This window comes from Pungitius pungitius, chromosome 4 (genome assembly GCF_949316345.1).
Source record: "Pungitius pungitius chromosome 4, fPunPun2.1, whole genome shotgun sequence".
Lineage (NCBI taxonomy): Eukaryota > Metazoa > Chordata > Actinopteri > Perciformes > Gasterosteidae > Pungitius > Pungitius pungitius.
The window spans coordinates 6,293,490-6,310,313 of record NC_084903.1 but is presented as its reverse complement, the minus strand read 5'-3'; the positions used below and the strand labels follow the sequence as shown (position 1 = coordinate 6,310,313).

The 16,824-nt window shown below is 45.9% G+C and overlaps 1 protein-coding gene across 1 annotated transcript in view; it reads right to left on the bottom strand.

Moving 5' to 3' along the window:
• chsy1 (chondroitin sulfate synthase 1) overlaps positions 1 to 14,074 on the bottom strand; it is a 31,805-nt gene extending 17,731 nt beyond the window's left edge. The window contains exons 1-2 of the mRNA XM_037453055.2: positions 12,881 to 14,074; positions 9,735 to 10,230 (exon numbers count right to left, since the gene is read on the bottom strand). Of these exons, the coding sequence (XP_037308952.1) occupies positions 9,735 to 10,230; positions 12,881 to 13,191 (807 nt within the window). The 5' untranslated portion in view covers positions 13,192 to 14,074. The remainder of the gene's footprint in view (positions 1 to 9,734; positions 10,231 to 12,880) is intronic.
• Between the last annotated feature and the right edge of the window lie 2,750 nt (positions 14,075 to 16,824).

Here is a 16,824-nt window from a genome sequence, read left to right as displayed (position 1 = left end):
CTGCACAGGCTGTGGGAAACAAACCAGTAATGAGGTGTCTACAGACCCAGGCACCCAACATGCACAGGAGATATGCATTTGTCAGCTACACACTGTGGCTGTGTCCTCTCCTACAGGATGTATCAATGAACTCATTGACTGGAGGTGCCATGAGAGGGTACTTTGTTGTGCATGGAGCGAATCAAATACAGGTATGATTGCATCTAGTCCTTTCCTCGTGTAACTCCACACCAGACATGCTGATGTTCCTCCAGGGTTCACACTAGCGTGTGATAGACTACTCTGCCAAGGACATCTGCTGCAGTCTGTGTCTACACGCACATGCACCCACAGAGCTGGAGTACTGACCTAATGGCATCTATAGCAGAGAGTAGAGCTGTAATAATAGAATAACACCTTTAGTTTATATAGCACCTTTCCAAACAAAGTTCCAAAGTGCTTAACAATACACACAAGTTATACAAAATACAATCCAACACTTTAGAATAAATAATGGGTGAACGTAATGAGCACCAGTCCACATGCCTGAGATCTACCATGAGACTTCTAGCTGCCTGCTGTTAGCAACAGGTGCTGAGTGAGTGGGTCACACTAAGGCTGGTTCAGAGTTCAGCACCCAAACATGGACCCGGGACCGCAGAAAAACAAATAATAATATAAGCGAATGGAACCATGGTTTTCTTCACATGAACAATAGAAATTGACAAAAAGGATTTTATATATATATATATATATATATATACAGTATATTGTGGCATACTATTATTTTATTTACAAAATCAGCTGGTTGAAGCGGTTCAGCCACACAGGGTGAACACCGTCTGACTTCACAAGACCTCTTTACTTGGTCATACTAATCAGGTGTTCTATCACAGACAGGACCCGATCACAGGTCAAAAAAGACACAGTGATGAGGATTTCCCTTGTAGATGATAGAAGTTGCAGTTAAATCAGTGGTGTAGTCCCACTGGCTGAGCAGTGACATGAAACTGCATCAAGATACTTGGATGTACCGCTTCTAAAGCCTCTGTAGACCGCAACATGCAGCATGCAGGTAAAAGGCCGTGGCAAAGTAGTATCTGTGATCCATCTATGAGGAGGAAACACATTGTATGGTCATTGGAAGGCTCTTAGAAACTAATCTGCTTTAATTGGATGCTGGAGGCTTAGAAGCAGCACTGTGATCGACTGTGATGTGTTTCGTGACAGATCGAGCACGCTGACTGGAGACGCTCGGGGCTACAGCTGCCTGCTGTGCTTCTACAAACACAACGCTGTCCTGAGATAGGGCTCCTACAGCCCATATCACACAGACTGGTCAATAGGGACCATATGAGACCTTAAGGGACGCAGCTGGACTAAGTGTAATCAGGACCCAGAATTGGTTACAAGGAACTGCGTGGACCTATAAAGACAAAGTCAATGGGAAGATGTGACATAAAGCCATTCCACTATTTATGTATCTGTTCAACAACTACGTGATTTTATATGGTTTGGGAGATGCACTCTGCCCAATCATTTACAAACATGACAGGTTTAAGCTCCATCCTACGTCAACTCCCGCTGAATCAGAATGCACATTTAGTAGAGCCTTCACATAAACAATCGTACCTCCAACCTGCTTTGAGAGGCTCAGTGGAGATGTTGACACTATATGGTACATGGAGAAATGTTATTCATGGTTATTTAGTAAGAAGCCCCCAACAAAACAATGAGCAATCAAAGTGAAGTAGAAGATCTGAAGCAACAGAGAACCGTTATTTTTGAGGAAGCATGCCAGCTGCACACACAGGGTTGTAAAGTACAGTATTAAATAGATGTCGGGTGGAGGATGGACATAGACAAACAAACACATCCTGGCATGGCTGGATAAAGATTAAGGCTTACTGGTCAGCGCACTGCCCCCAATGTGGCCGACATCAGCAGGGCTTAACACTGCTTCATCTGCTGGGTGGACGGGGAGCACGGAGAGCTGCTCAGAGGAGGGATAGTCATTTATTCATCCATGCTGTTTATCAATACTACAGAAAAAGGGAGAGATTGCGGTACAGGTTTTTGTCACATGACCAGTTTTTAATAGACTTATCTGAAAAGATATAACTGAAACAATGATTGGAACTTATATATATATATATATATATTTTCTGAAAAAATGTAAATTCATTGCATGTGTTCTTAGCATGTGATATTCTGCTGAACATCAAGTTATTTAACATTATATTCAGCTTCACCTTATGAATATCCCTGACATCTCAAGTCTTCCTAAACATAATACTAATTCAATATTTTAGTGAGTGATTGGGCACAGGTTAGGTCTCCTCATTCTTTACATCTGCCCTTTCCTCCTCTCAAACCGTAGGGCTCTATTTTACCAGAGAAAGACCTGCTGCTCGGCAGTAAATAAGAAGCCATATCTGGCCATTCTGCACCCAAAAGCCTCCCTAAGGCAATCAGTAAAATGGCCCTCATTTAATGACACAAAAAGCAGGGAGCAGAGAAGAGGAGAGGTATTGGTTACAGCAGCTGTGTCACTGAAATAGTAGAAGAGATAAATAACTGAGGGTTGGCCACTGAGTAACAGCAGAGCAGCTGAGGAACATAAGCTTGGTTTCAGGCTGACTGCGGATTCTCCATTTTGTTTTGAGGCCATTGGAAGTGAAGGAATGCAGCAGTTGAGAATCAGAAAAGGAGAAAACCTCACACTAAAGATGCTCACCACATTGAGAATCAGCTCGTGGCAGCTAGAGAGGCAGACAGTTACTGCCTGGGAGTGTTGGGTGGTTGGATGTCTTTGAGAGGCCGGCCATTTATCACAATGGCTTCATCAACTCACTTCTGGGCTGAACTTGGAGATGCTGTGATGAGCAACCCCCCGGCCATAGTGTCCCTGTCTAGTGTCCACTGAGGCCCGTTGTTGATGTTGGGCCGTACTAAATGTATGAATGTATAAGAATAACATGGATGAGAGTGATCTTGTCATTATTGTCCGTTTTCCTGTCTTTACAGTCAGTGCTTACCCGGAGATTTCATTCTAGCCAGGACTTTGTCAGAGTTGACAAAGGGGGAGAAGGGGAAAGAAAAAGAGGGAGGAGGAGTCGAGCAGCATGACTAAGGCCTCTGCAGGCACAGCTTCAGAGTGCCAGTAAAAGCCAGCGGCTCGGGCCAAGCAGACGGCAAAGGGAGAAGGCTTTTGGGTACCAGACAGAAAGCAGGAAGCGAAACTGGAAGAGAACAAAGTGGGATGGATAAGACGAAGTTTGGACTCAATATCCCATCCCACAGAAAGGGTCCTCTCATATAAACATGACAAAGGAAACAGCCATTATCAGATTATCAGATAATGTGTCATTTCAGATGGCATTCAATATGTTGGATATGGATATGGATATTACATTACCCGCTGTAACACAACATGAACTAGCAACCAACACACAAACACACCAGGGACCACACGCACAACAGCATTGTTGGGAGTGTAATGGTTAATTGTCCAGTAAACCAGTGTTCTGGTTAATCCGCCTTAGAGAGTAAACTGGTTGGCTTTGTGAATAGACCAGAGAAAAGAAAAGACGTGGGCATTCTGCTTCAACAGCCCAGGCCGAGTTGGAAAGCATACAATTAGAGAGGAAAAAAGGAAAGCAGGCACATGAGCTGGCAGTGGGCGGGACACCAGAGGAGGAGCCTGGCTTGCAGTGTGGAGACCAGGCCAAGCCCAGAGCATGATGTATCTGGCTTTCCAAGAACCATGCAGCAGCACAGTCTTTTTTTGTCCCCCGCTCTCCCTTCTGAGCAGATGATGAGCATGAGCGCCACATGTCGCACATCCACCAAACTCCAAAGCATCATGTGTAAATGGCTGGTGAAGACATTTTATTACTGGGTCCTAACCCTTTAAACACCTGGGGGAGTGAATGATGAACTCCCATCAATGCAATTCATTTTGGCTCATTTTTGCAATAATAGTATTAGTAATGGTATTCCGGTTGGAAGGGATTGGTCTTGTGGAGCCAGAGACGTCCATCTGAGATAAACTCATGACGCTACGTTACCGAGTTACCAGTAAATGAAATGCTTTTGGGGAAATGTAGTTCCCTCTGGAATACAGTTCCCCAGTGTATGGTTAGGGCTTTTATTGTAAGGAGTGGATATGGTCTGCGCTGTCTTTTTAAATTGTGATCATCTGGTTGTGGTCGTGTTCCGCTGCATGTGAGGGAATGAGCAGACAAAAGGCTAAGAGGCGGAGCACTGCAGACCAGATACCATTAGAACATAGTCCTCACAGCAGGGTGGTCCATATCGCCATGAGGATGATATGGTCACAATATGTGAAAAGGATGGCTGGGCCGTTCATACAGATGGAACACATGACACTGAGGTTGAGTCGGAAAACACTGATTCATAAGAATACCGCCTCACTTCAGTCACTGCCTTGTCCTTTGGCAACATAAAGGATTTATATGGGGGGGCGGGGGGGGGATCCGAAACCACCCCTTGGAGAAACACACCACAATGTTGTCCAACTGGTCCCTTCAAGCAAGCATGGAGCAACGAATCAGTGGACTGTTTTTCGGTACTATGGAGACCAAGGCTTCTCATATTCGGTATGTCTGATCATTATCAGACTTCCATCTACCTAAAGCCATGTGACATAGATACGTCTCACGAGTCACTCAAAGCCCTTCCACCAGAAACCATCAGTCCACTCTGGGCTGTTAAAGGCTCTCATACCTCACGTGCAGTCTTCGAAGCAGTAGGGCTCACATCACAGTGGACCAGTGAGAGGATTATTGAGATATATGATTGTGCAGCACTTGTTCTGTGTTCAGTTTAAAGTTTCAATGGAAATGGCCATAAATCTAAGAGACAAAGGCCTGTGGAGGTTTTGACCTAAAGAACCCAGTCTACCTTGTGGTTTCTGAATGAATAGTGCCTTCCCATACCCTTGATTCCATATATGTGCTTACTTGGTACGGTGTGCGTCATGGCGGATTGCCACCAGGATATGGAAACTGGAGGAGCTTCGCATCCATTATGGACTGGACAGCTGTATGTCGGCAGGCCAATGGGAAGTTAGCATCCCACTGGGACCATTATAAAAACAAAAACAACGTGTGTGTGTGTATGTGATACTTAAACATTTCTTTCATTGAAGATCATCTTCACAAACACACCACTTTTTTGATTTGAGAGTTAAATGCAAGCCTCAGAAGTAAAACCCTAACGTCAGACAGAACGAGGCACGAGGCTGTAAAGGCAGATGAGTCAGTAGCTGTGTCTCATTTGGCCGGCTGCATCCTCCAGAGGCTGCACACCATTGGTCGACCGGCTGTCCCGTCGGCTCCTTCAACGGGGCCGGTGAATGCAACCATCCAGTCAGTGATTTGGAGGACACATCTGATGTATACTTTGAGGACCAGCATATCCCATCGTGCATTGTGGGTCAATGAAGATTTTATTATTTAGTTCAGCTCGTCTTAACCCCTCCCGTTGACCGATTTGGGTCGTGGCTTGTCATTAAGGGGTGATGGGTGGGTCCCGGAGCCAGACCAGTTGAGAACCACTGGTTTAAAGGACTGGCGATCCGTGACCTCGGTGCTTGAGGCTAAACAGAGGGGCTTGAACCCAGACACAATGACCTTGGGGTCAAGTGGTGGTAATTTCCACTTGGGTTTTCCTCTTCCTGCTCCTCCTCTACCTTTATCCCCAAGCGCACTGAGTGAGACAGTGATTGATGAAGTACTGATAACAACACATTATTGTCTGTGATGGTTTGGCAGACAGCATTGACATAGATACAGCATGAACTAAGAGGCTATGCTCGGGGCCTTTATTCCATGGGGCAGTATCCTCCTATCTAACACAAATATTCTCCATGTAACAGCATCATGCACATTTCTATTTTGCGTTTGTCTTTTAAATGTTCCACAAAGTGTCTGTGTAAGAGCAACACTGGTGTCGTGCGAGTTTGTTCCTGTGTACTACGGTTCTGTACATTTGCAGAAGTTTCCAGCGCCACAAAGTACACGTGTGTGTGTATACATGCACACTGTGTACTGCTGCTTCCTCCACTCATTGCATATATCAGACCTAAGAGGAAGCAGCTCAGATCAGATATGAAGTTGTGCGCAGCTGCATCTTAGAGAGAGCTGGTGTTACGTACGGACTGAGCTAAGATGGGAAGGGATAAAAGGCCATCGCAGTTAATGCTGAAGAAAAGCAGCAGTTCGGTGAGAGCACAATGGTGCTGTTGTTGGCAGCACGAGTGGGCATGAGGCAGCGCACAGGGAGATTGTGTTGGCTCGCAGGCCGCTCAGGACCCTTTAGGATTAGGAGGTGGACTCTGACTCCTGTTATTAGCCATGTTGGAGCTTGTATGTACGTGTTGGAATGCTCTCTGTGCATCTGAAGAAAGCAGATTGCTGCTCACCTCCAGGGCTCCATTAGCTCATACAGTGAGCAGGCCCAGTCACACACACCATAGACCAGGGCTGCCCAATAGGTTGATCACGATTGCCTTCCATTGAAAATCACATTGGGTCACCACACATGCGCGGTTTAACGGAAGACTTGGGGGTAGCGATCCTTGATTCCTAAAGGACATGTTTAATTTCATTCAAAAGCAAACCTGGACCAGCACCAAGAATGTCTGCAATAGATATGGCTTGCTTCCGCTTGGTTACCGCTACTACTTTTATTACTATTAGCACCAAACGGACCGGAAGGGGCAGGGTGTAGTAGGCGGTAGAGCTGCAACTAACGATTATTTTAATAATCGATTCATCTGTCGATTATTTGTTCGATTAATCGATGAATCGGATAAAAAAATAAAAAATGTAAAAACATTCATTTCCAACCCTTTATTGAAAAATAGAACTGACAGTGCAAAACATATTTAGAAAGTGCACAAACAGATTGCTCCTTGAACATCCCTAAGTAAGCAAATAAAATGGACTAACACAAAAAACATACACACATTGCATGATGTATACTTTACAGCCGCCAAATTAAATATATTAGGCACAAAATCATGAATCATTGCCGTGGTGCTCCCGTACCAGGCCATGTCGCTTTTGCATATCTTACAATCAGACCTGTCAACCCTCCCGAATTTCAAAGCCCCTCCCGAAAATATCCCGGACCGACCTTTCTCCTGATTTCCACCGGACAACAATATTGCTGCACCATCCGTCACTGGGCGCGCTGTTTCAGACCGAACAATAATAAAGGTTACACCTTGAAGTCGAGCGCGGCGATTAGAACGTAAAACTACTGGCGCTGCAAAGACAACCGCAGCCCGCAGCCCCCCCCCCCGTTGCCGCTAGGACCCGCACCCCCCATTTCAGTGTGAAATCCCTGGGAGGATTTAGGTCGCATTGGTTTCTCTGCCTCCGCATGTTTCAGAACAGTATTACGGGTCTCTCCGATGGTCTTTCCTTTACCTCAGCTCTGCTCTTTTTTTATTTATTTTTCTTAGCAACGCTCTGCTGGGCGGAGCTTTTTTTCTTAGGTTCTGCTGCGCGAGCGCTCAACTTTTTTTTTCTCAGCTCTGCGCGGCGCGCGCAACTTTCTTTTAATACTCAAACATAATAGTCGCACGACACAAAGAAACGATAATGAAATTCGTTGCCAACGCTTTTAATAATCGATTTTAATCGATTTCATCGATTCGTTGTTGCAGCCCTAGTAGGCGGGCGAACGTACTGGGACCGGCCATAACTTGGTCGATTGAAAAGTAGCTTGCGCTGAAAAAGTGTGGCCACCCCTGCCATAGATCCTTCCTGGTGATTCTGAGGAGTGATGGAAGGATCCATCTCACAAATTCACATTTATCAATATGTGCATTAAAATGCAGGCGCTGTTGAACTCAAGTGTGGAGTGCAATTATAGCAATAATTATTATGTCTAATGTTTGGGTCAAAGCTCATTCTGCTTCTATCAGAAACAAAAAGATCCATTTAGTGTATTAGTCTAATCTAAAAATAAATCAGAAATAAAAAAACACTAATAAATGTCAAATTAAACTGAAGCCATAATCGCTTCTGTGTGACCAGCAGTCACACAACAAAACGTAGTTCAATGTAACCAGCAGCGTTTATAACATTGGTAACACCGATTCACTTTTGTCACAAACCATCAAAGAAACTGTACTTTGAGTGAGTGTTTTGGACCAGTGTGTATTAGTGCATACGTTCTGTGTACTTTCAGGTATTATACTGTATGTGCTGGATTTACCTTTATGGAGCCAACCAAATTACTACCAACGACTCAAAGAAGCATGCAGATGACAAATCAAAGCTAATATGAGGGCTTCAATTGGAGCTTGAGAGACGTGCACAGGAAGAAGGCAGTCCTTGCAGGGTGAGATACGAGTGTATCAGAAGGAGCCTCCCCCACACTAAGACCCAGAAAGTCTCCTAAAGACCCCCCATCCTGCACACCCATGTACTGCTGCTACAGCCACACAGAGCTTCATGCTGCAGAGCAGGAATTCGGGCTAATTCAGCCCTCTGGCCTTGCAGCGCCAGTTTATTTTTGAACAGTGAGAGTAAACATGGTGGGGCATACTTTTAGAATGAAGCACACAGACTCACTCCGGGGTGCTGCAAGTTACAACAGAGCACACACATGCACACCGATGCAGGCGTTACCACCATCATATTAATAATACAAATGTCATAATAACAACGCTCAGTGCTCAGACAGGAAATGGTGGGTGCTCTTTAGGATCAGTTGGAGGAGCATGTTGAGGCACTGCTCAGGTGCGTGGGTGGCTCACTTCCTGTGTCTTTGTCTACCGTGCGAACGTTGAAGTATGTCACTAAGGGAAAATGTCATGATCATTCTGAACAACACAACTGGCTTCCTGAGTTCATCCCGGGACTCACGGTGCTCTGAACTGAGGTCCAGGAAGATGGGAGGGGGGGGGGGGGGACATTTGTTTTTAGTAAGGAAATAGATTGAGACTTATAATAAAAATCACCAGTAACACTGAACACAGACAGCAGGTCACAGTGGTCTGTGGGAGTGAAACACACAGCGATCAATAACACAGAACACACACCTCGGCTTATCTCATTCAGCCACTTCACGTAAGCGCCAGGTTTGTCTCTCCACTGCGTCCGGACATGTAGGGACATACACTGCGTTCCCTGCAGGGACGCTCCGCTGTCTGCATCACAGCTGAAGTCCAGGGAGTGTAAAGGACCCTTTGGAACAAACACATGCGAGCTCTTTTCCACCCATTGATGTGGGTCGAGTATTTGTTTGAAACTATTGTGTGGCTGATTTATAGACCAGCAATCAAACAACTTGAAAGAAACCGTACGTAACTCTTCCACTATGCACACTACACGACACCGTGCTGTGCAAACGTCACACACAAGTGAAGGCAGGACACCGTGAGTGGACCAGCCAATGGAATGCTATTCTGGGAGCCCGGGTCAAGGGCCGGCCCACAGGGAAGAAGGATCAGTGCCACTCGACAGTGGTCAGAGCTAAATCACATGGACATCAGATTTATAAACAAATGGAACAAGCCTGATAGGTTGATCACTTTCTAATCTCCAGGGTTTTGTATGTCACGCATACAGCGCTCCAACATGCACCCCCACCTTGCAGTCTGCTGTGCAGTTTACAAATCCATACTTGTGGGGGTCCTTGCCTGTTGAATCCAGAGGCTTTTGGGGAAACTGACAGAAAAGAAGGGGACAAGGGGACAAATGAAAGCAGCTCACCTCGTAGGACCAGACACACTGGACGCCAGCAAACCTCCTGACACACCGGCCCACCTCCACGTCCTCATGGGTGGTGTACATCTCCTGCAGACACTCTCGGATGTGGGGCACCATCCTCTTGAGGACCTCGCGGCTCATGATGACCCCTGGCCCCCCCATGCAGAAGTTCTCTCCGGGCTCCAGGGCCAGCTTCCCCAGCTCGTCCCTGGCTCCCATGCCGGTCTGTCCCAGGAAAATGGCTTCGCTGCTGTTGAGGCTGCGCAGGAAGCCCTCCAGCCTCTCGCTCTTGATGTAGACATCGTCATCGGCTCTCATGAACCACTCGTACTTGTCCAGGTAATGGTCGTGCATGTACTTGAGCATCATGAAGGACTTCTTCTGCGGCGGGTACGAGTCATCCACATTCCTCAGGGCCACAATGGGAATAGGTATGGAGGTGTCGGAGCCCTCACTGGAGAAGAACTCCACGCGACCTGGAATGGTCTGTGCCCATGTCCTGCAAACACACAGAGCCGTAGGGTTAATCAAAATCATTTAGTCAAACAAATGAATAAAGCAACAGCTGGACTGCGATCTCCATGTCAAAGCTGGGCATGTAGGTTCTGTGCACACTACGCTGGATGCCTCTGCATACAGATGTGGTCCACATGTGCAGTCGGTGGCTTTAATGTGTGACCACATGGTCTCGGTGTGAACACTGATGTGATTGTCCAACAGATCTACACTGCATTTATGTTCACTTCTAGGAATGGTTTAAAGCTTCAAATATATTTTCTTTAAACATTCAATCAGACTGTCATTTCTCATCAGATGAATGAAATGAGTGGACAGACTTCTTCCACCAGCTGCGAGCTAAACAGCTGTGAAATATATAAATATATATATATATATATATATATATATTTATTTATTATATACACATACATACATACATACATACACACACACACTTGTTGTTTACATTCAGTATGATCATTTTGGGGGAGTTGCCCTTCCAATACAGGTAACTTTATAATTGTAAAAAAACACATTTCTCATGTTGTAGCTGTGCTCGTGTTCTGGTTCACTCGCTGTGGTGCGACAGGACTTTCATGACAACAACGATGGGACAACGCTTTAATGCCCTTAAATAAGTTGTGACGATGCTGATGTCAATCAATACCAGCTTCACTCATCACACACACCTTTATTCTCTATTCCAACAGCGTATACAAAGAGGTGACCTGTGTGCAGCAGCACTACACAGATCTCTCCTGATGGACACATAGCTTGTGTAGCAGCTTGTGTAGCAGCATCTGGTGTCACTAATGTGTGTTTGTGCTTCTTCACAGAGAGATGTCTTATCTACAAAGCAGAAGTAAAGCAGCTGTGTGGCTAAAGGGATAGCAAGAAGTCGATGCACACACCCTGCCATTAAATTCAATCAATGTCATCTGCTTACACAGCTGTTTAACACCCTGCCATATATGTTATTAACCGTAGAAGTCTCAATATTGGTGATGGAAGCTCCCTGTCTGGCGGCTTGGGTTCAGTCGATGAGGAAATCTGTCAGCCTGCTGAATGCATATTGGATTGTAGAAACAGAGATGGATGACCTCATGTGTTGAATTAAAGAGGTTCTGTTTCTCCTTTCCCTTCTTTACCATGCCTCCGTTGGAGCAGGACCATGACGCCAGTGAAATAGTTCCTATTACAGTGTGGGAAGTTCTCAGTGCTTGCGCGCGCTCAGAGGAGAGTAGGTGGAGAACGGTGACGCTGTCCTGTAACATGGAAACGCCCCTAACAGGGACATGTGCTGATCCCTCTACTAAAGACACACAAAAGCAGGGAGATCTGAGAAGTAACACTCATTGTTTTAGCTTTTATATATTCATTAATAATGAGTCAATACTTAATACGTAATGAAATTAAGAGGATGGCAAAGGGCAGAAGCCAGAGGCATTTTTATATTGGCTTTTAGATTATTGCAAATAAAATAATATCTGTGGAAAAACAAACCTGAAAATAAATGTAGATTATTGATTAGCAAGATAATGTTCAAAACTAATAGCCCTTTTATGACCTGTGCAATCATCTAAAGTTAAAAGCGTGTATGTGAATACTGTGGAAAGCAAACATTGGGCTATAAAAGGAGCTACACCAGTCACATGAGGGTGGGTGTTCTAGTGAGGATGGTACATGTCTTTTCAACATTCACCAGGGAGGCTTTTCCCGACCTCGTTCGTGTCTCAGAACTAAACGCTAAAATCTATTCAGAAGTGACTGAAATGTAAACTGACTAAATGTCAAATGTGTGAACGCGTTTCTCTCATTCAATGCACTCAAAATGACCTTGTCTGCTGTTGAGAAACAGGGATGGGTTTCCTCCCCCGTCATGATGATTCCAGCTACGCCCTCAACTGATAAGCATTCATCCCAACTGTTAGGAAGCGGATATGGGGAGACACCTCTGCATACCTGTACTTTGATTTAACTACTTATTCATGGGGTTTGAACAAAGCCCAATGAGGGTCTGTCTGTCCAAGGCGATGTGTTCCTCATTAAGTGGGCCTCCTCTAGTTCTATGGAAGTCCTTTGAAAAACACTGACCAACATTTTGAACTGATAAAACAAGACAACCATAGGGCCCTGTGAGGTGATGTCATTTATATTTTCTAATATTTAATGGTTAAATGATGCAATGAAAGCACCCATTAACGGATGGATTTCTAACTGAAAGACACCGAATCTGTCCTGGGGAAGTTTAGAGGACTGCGTCTTAAATGATGACGCAGACGTGCCACATATTGTTCACAGGCTGCGATTTCAACACGACACCCAAACATGGCCGGTGCTAACCCAGTGGATTTGGATCGTTTCTCCTTAGAGCTCCGTGGAAGGGAAACAGGTTGGACAACTAGCACGCAGTACACGGCACGTTACCGTGATCTTCTACCGACAGAAACGAGCCCGATCCCGGGCCCAGCGATCGGTACACGGCCCGACGACTAACGGTTACAGCGTTACACGACACGGCTGCTCGCTGGCTACCGTGCGTTAACGCCGACACATGGTCCCTCCAGGTGAGCTCCCCCGGGACTGAGATCTTGGGGGCCGTTAGCCTGCGTGGGAGGGAAATGAGCATACGTCTCAGACACGCCACGTACCTGTGTGCCGCCACGGCTCGGTTGTTCAGGTATTTCTGAGCAGTCATGACACCAACGAAGAGGAAATTGTTGGAGCCGGCTCCAGGCTTCTCGGTCGCCGGTGAACCGTTATCATGCAGCGGCCACAGTACGCCGTTGTATTCCGTCCGGTGGCCCCCGTTCAGTCCGCAGCCGGCGGGGTTCGCCTTTCGCTTGTGTCCGGCTTTCTTCAGCTCCGTCGCCTTGGGCAAGATGAGCCTGGAAGCCAGCGTGAAGCCGACCACCAGCCCCAGCAGAACACTAAACCAGGCTCTTCGGCTTCGACCTGCCATTCCCCAAAACTTCCCCGGCGCCTCGTGTATCCTCGCGGTACCCCGTAAAAACAGCAACACGGTAACGGAAAAACGAATAACTTAACAGAAAAGAACGCTAGGGCTCCTCGCGCACACTCTCTCTCATAGTAGAAAAGCCCCTTTCTTTCAGTTGCCTACGTAGCATCACAGCAGTCTCCTTGGAGCCGCCACCTGAACCGTCCTCTGCCGCCGCTTCCTCTGCTCGTCCAGCGGTCGCTCCTTCGCGACCATCGGGACACCTCAACGCCGATCCGCTTGTTGCTTTGCTTGGAGCAGCGGCCACATTCTCACCATAATCCTGCCTTTGGAAGAATGTCAGACTGACGAGATCGTTGATGGAGAGCGGAGGGGAGGGGGCGAGGAGGAGGTTAATCAAGCAGTGGTTTGGCCCAACGGCTTTCCGTAGAAACGCTCTGACTGGCTGGCTTGTTGCATGTCTTTAAGGTGGGAGGGGCCGGAAGTATGCGGCTCAGTTTTTTTACTTTCCCCATTGTCCGTTATGTCACGTACAACGGGCACAATTACATTATATGTTGTATTACAAAAGTGTCGGTTACCTTACAAACCAGATTAAGTAATGAACACATATTTAAACAGTAGGCCCCCCTGTTTAAATCTGTTTATGGAGTTATGTTGAATATATTGCCTTGGTTTAGTGAACGACTAGATAGACTACAGTACCCATGAGCCTCAGCGGCCGTTCCTATGGAGATAAATCCAGCCTGAGGCGCAGTGGCGAATTTAAAACTCGCCATTTCTGTTGTTGTTGGCGCCATAACTTCGAATTTAAACAAAAAAGTAGGTTAACAATTCCTGTAAAATTCAGTGTCAGGTTTTGTAACAAAAAATACAACGCACGTTATTCTCTGTGTCGTATTTTCGTTTTTTGTAAGGTTTTAGAGGTTAAGAGTGGTTCGTTGTTGTATATTTGTCTTGCTGGCCTACTTTTGTGCTTCATAAGAAAACCTCCCACAGAAGGTATTTCTAGTTGAATAGCCACAAAGGAAGCTGTCCGGCCTGCAGCTCCTCCATGTGGTCGGTGACGTGATGCACACTAGTTGGGTTGATGTTGTGTGGGTTCTGTTTCCACAGATGGTAAAGGTTTTATAGTCGTGCACTTAAACAAAACATCTTAAAAAAACCATTGCAATATATAAGGGGTTGTACATTCAACAGTCCTGTCCACACAGTATCGCTTGAATTTGAGAGTTGAGGGGGGGGGGGTAATTATTACACAAAAAATGTGTAACACTGTATCATTCATTTATGCAATCCAACACTCGATATTAATCAAGTACGTTTTGTTTCTTGTTGGTATGTCAAACAGTACCGCTTGAGATCACACTGAAGCATGAAGCATACCCATTGTATTCACTTGTATTCGTTTCATTTGTGTCCTTGGCTGTAGAGACTCAACAAGTTGGTTCACATCTGTTGAATGTAAGTTCCCTCTTAGGGAACTCGATCTGCGTGGAAACGCTGTGGGAACGCCTCTGCGTGACCGCGTCATGAAGCACGTGTGAAATCTAACCAATGGCGAGCTGGTACGTCATAGGTGGGCAACGCCAGGACCAGGAAGCTATAAAGGGACCCGAAGGGCAGGACCATTCATCTCTGTGCCTTCATCTAGTGCTTGTGAAGTGACTGATAATAGCTCAGCGGTTTGTCCAGTGTGCCCCCCCTTGCACCCGTTTTATTACGGGCAGGGACTCGCACACCTTGAGTGTCGTCTGCTTAGGCGTGGAGCACGCTCAGTTAGCCCTCGAGGGGGCTAGCTGTGGAGACTGCGAGTGACTTTCGCGTCTCTCTCGTCGAGCCCTCTTTTCAGGGAACTAAGGAACTGGAGACGTTTTCTGTTGATGCCACCTGTAACTGAACAGAGGTATACGAACTGCCTGGCCCTGATGTGAAGGGGGAAGGTTCTTGGCAATCTACTGAGCACGTAGCTGCTGTGACCTTTCTTTCCTTGCAAGGAAATAAACATATTTGACACAGAGCCTTTATTCTTATTTAACGATTGTCTGTGAAAAACTTCCACCGCAAAGCTCAGTTTCTGTTCCTCCGTAGTGCCTTGAGATCAATCAACGAGCCCGCATTGCTGACAGACTACAGACGCGACTAGAGGGCCGCTGGCTGTCTAGTTCCCTCTGGGGGGTTTCCCTGATGAACACATGTATACATTCTGAGGAGTAAGCATCTCCTCTCCCTCACTGAGTATGAGTATGCTTGAAACACAATGACTTGTAACCTATGACCAACTAAACTAACTTTAGTTTAGGGATCACACCTCAATTCAATTCATTTTATTTTGTATAGCCCAAAATCGCAAATTACAAATTTGCCTCAGAGGGCTTTACAGTCTGTACACATGCAACATCCTCTGTCCCGAAACCCTCACATCGGCACAGGAAAAACTCCCCAAAATATGAAAAAACCCTTCAATGGGGAAAAAAGGGAAGAAACCTTAGGGAGACCGTCAGAGGAGGGATCCCTCTCCCGGGATGGACAGACTGCAATGGATGTGATGTGTACAGAATCAACATTGTAAAAAATGTACAATACATTCAAGTCCTCTAACAGAAATGATACAAGTAATTGCAAATAGCAGAACAAGTGTACGGCAGGACCACTGCAGGGACAACCACTATCAGATCGAACCACCATCCACAGAGGCTTCTGTGAGGAGGGAGAGCAGAAATATGTTGGTTTATGATCACAGTAATATGAATCATATTTAAAGTAATGATGATGGCAGCAGCAGGTGTCAGCAGAGCCATGCTAGGAGTCAGAACCGGGGTCTGCACGAAACTATGATCCACGGAGACCTGCTAGGCGAGAAAGCACAAAGAACTCCCAGAAAGAAGCTGAATTAGTGATGTACATTAACATGGATGATTGTGGAAGGAGAGAGTGAGAGTGTGAGAGTGAGAGAGGGGCTCGGTGGTTCCTAAGAAGTCCCCCGGCAGTCTAAGCCTAGAGCAAACTAAGGGCTGGTCCAGGCTAACCTGAGCCAGCCCTAACTATAAGCAATATCAAAGAGGAACGTTTTAAGCTTTATCTTAAATGAGCTGACCGAGTCTGCCCCCCGGACTGAAAGTGGAAGCTGGTTCCACAAAAGAGGAGCTAATCCAGTCTAGAAGTAACAAATGCATGAACTAGTTTTTCTGCATCACTTTGAGACACGAAGTTCCTGATTTTCAATATATATTACGTAGATGAAAAAAGGTAGTCCTTGAAGTCTTCTTTATATGAGAGTTGAAGGATATATCCTGGTCGAAGAGAACTCCAAGATTTCTGACGGTGCGTTTGGATACTAGAGCAATTCCATCCATAGAGACTGCATCACGTGACAGCTGACTTCGAAGGCGCTCTGGGCCTATCATGATAACTTCCGTTTTTTCTGAGTTTAACATCAGGAAGTTGCAGGTCATCCAAGTTTTGATGTCTCCAAGACAATCCTGAAGTCTAACAAGCTGGTTGGTGTCTTCTGGCTTGATCAATAGATACAGTTGAGTATCGTCTGCATAACAATGGAAGTTTATGCTGTGTTTTCTGATAACGTCGCCCAAAGGAAGCATATACAGGGTAAATATAATTGGTCCAAAAACAGAA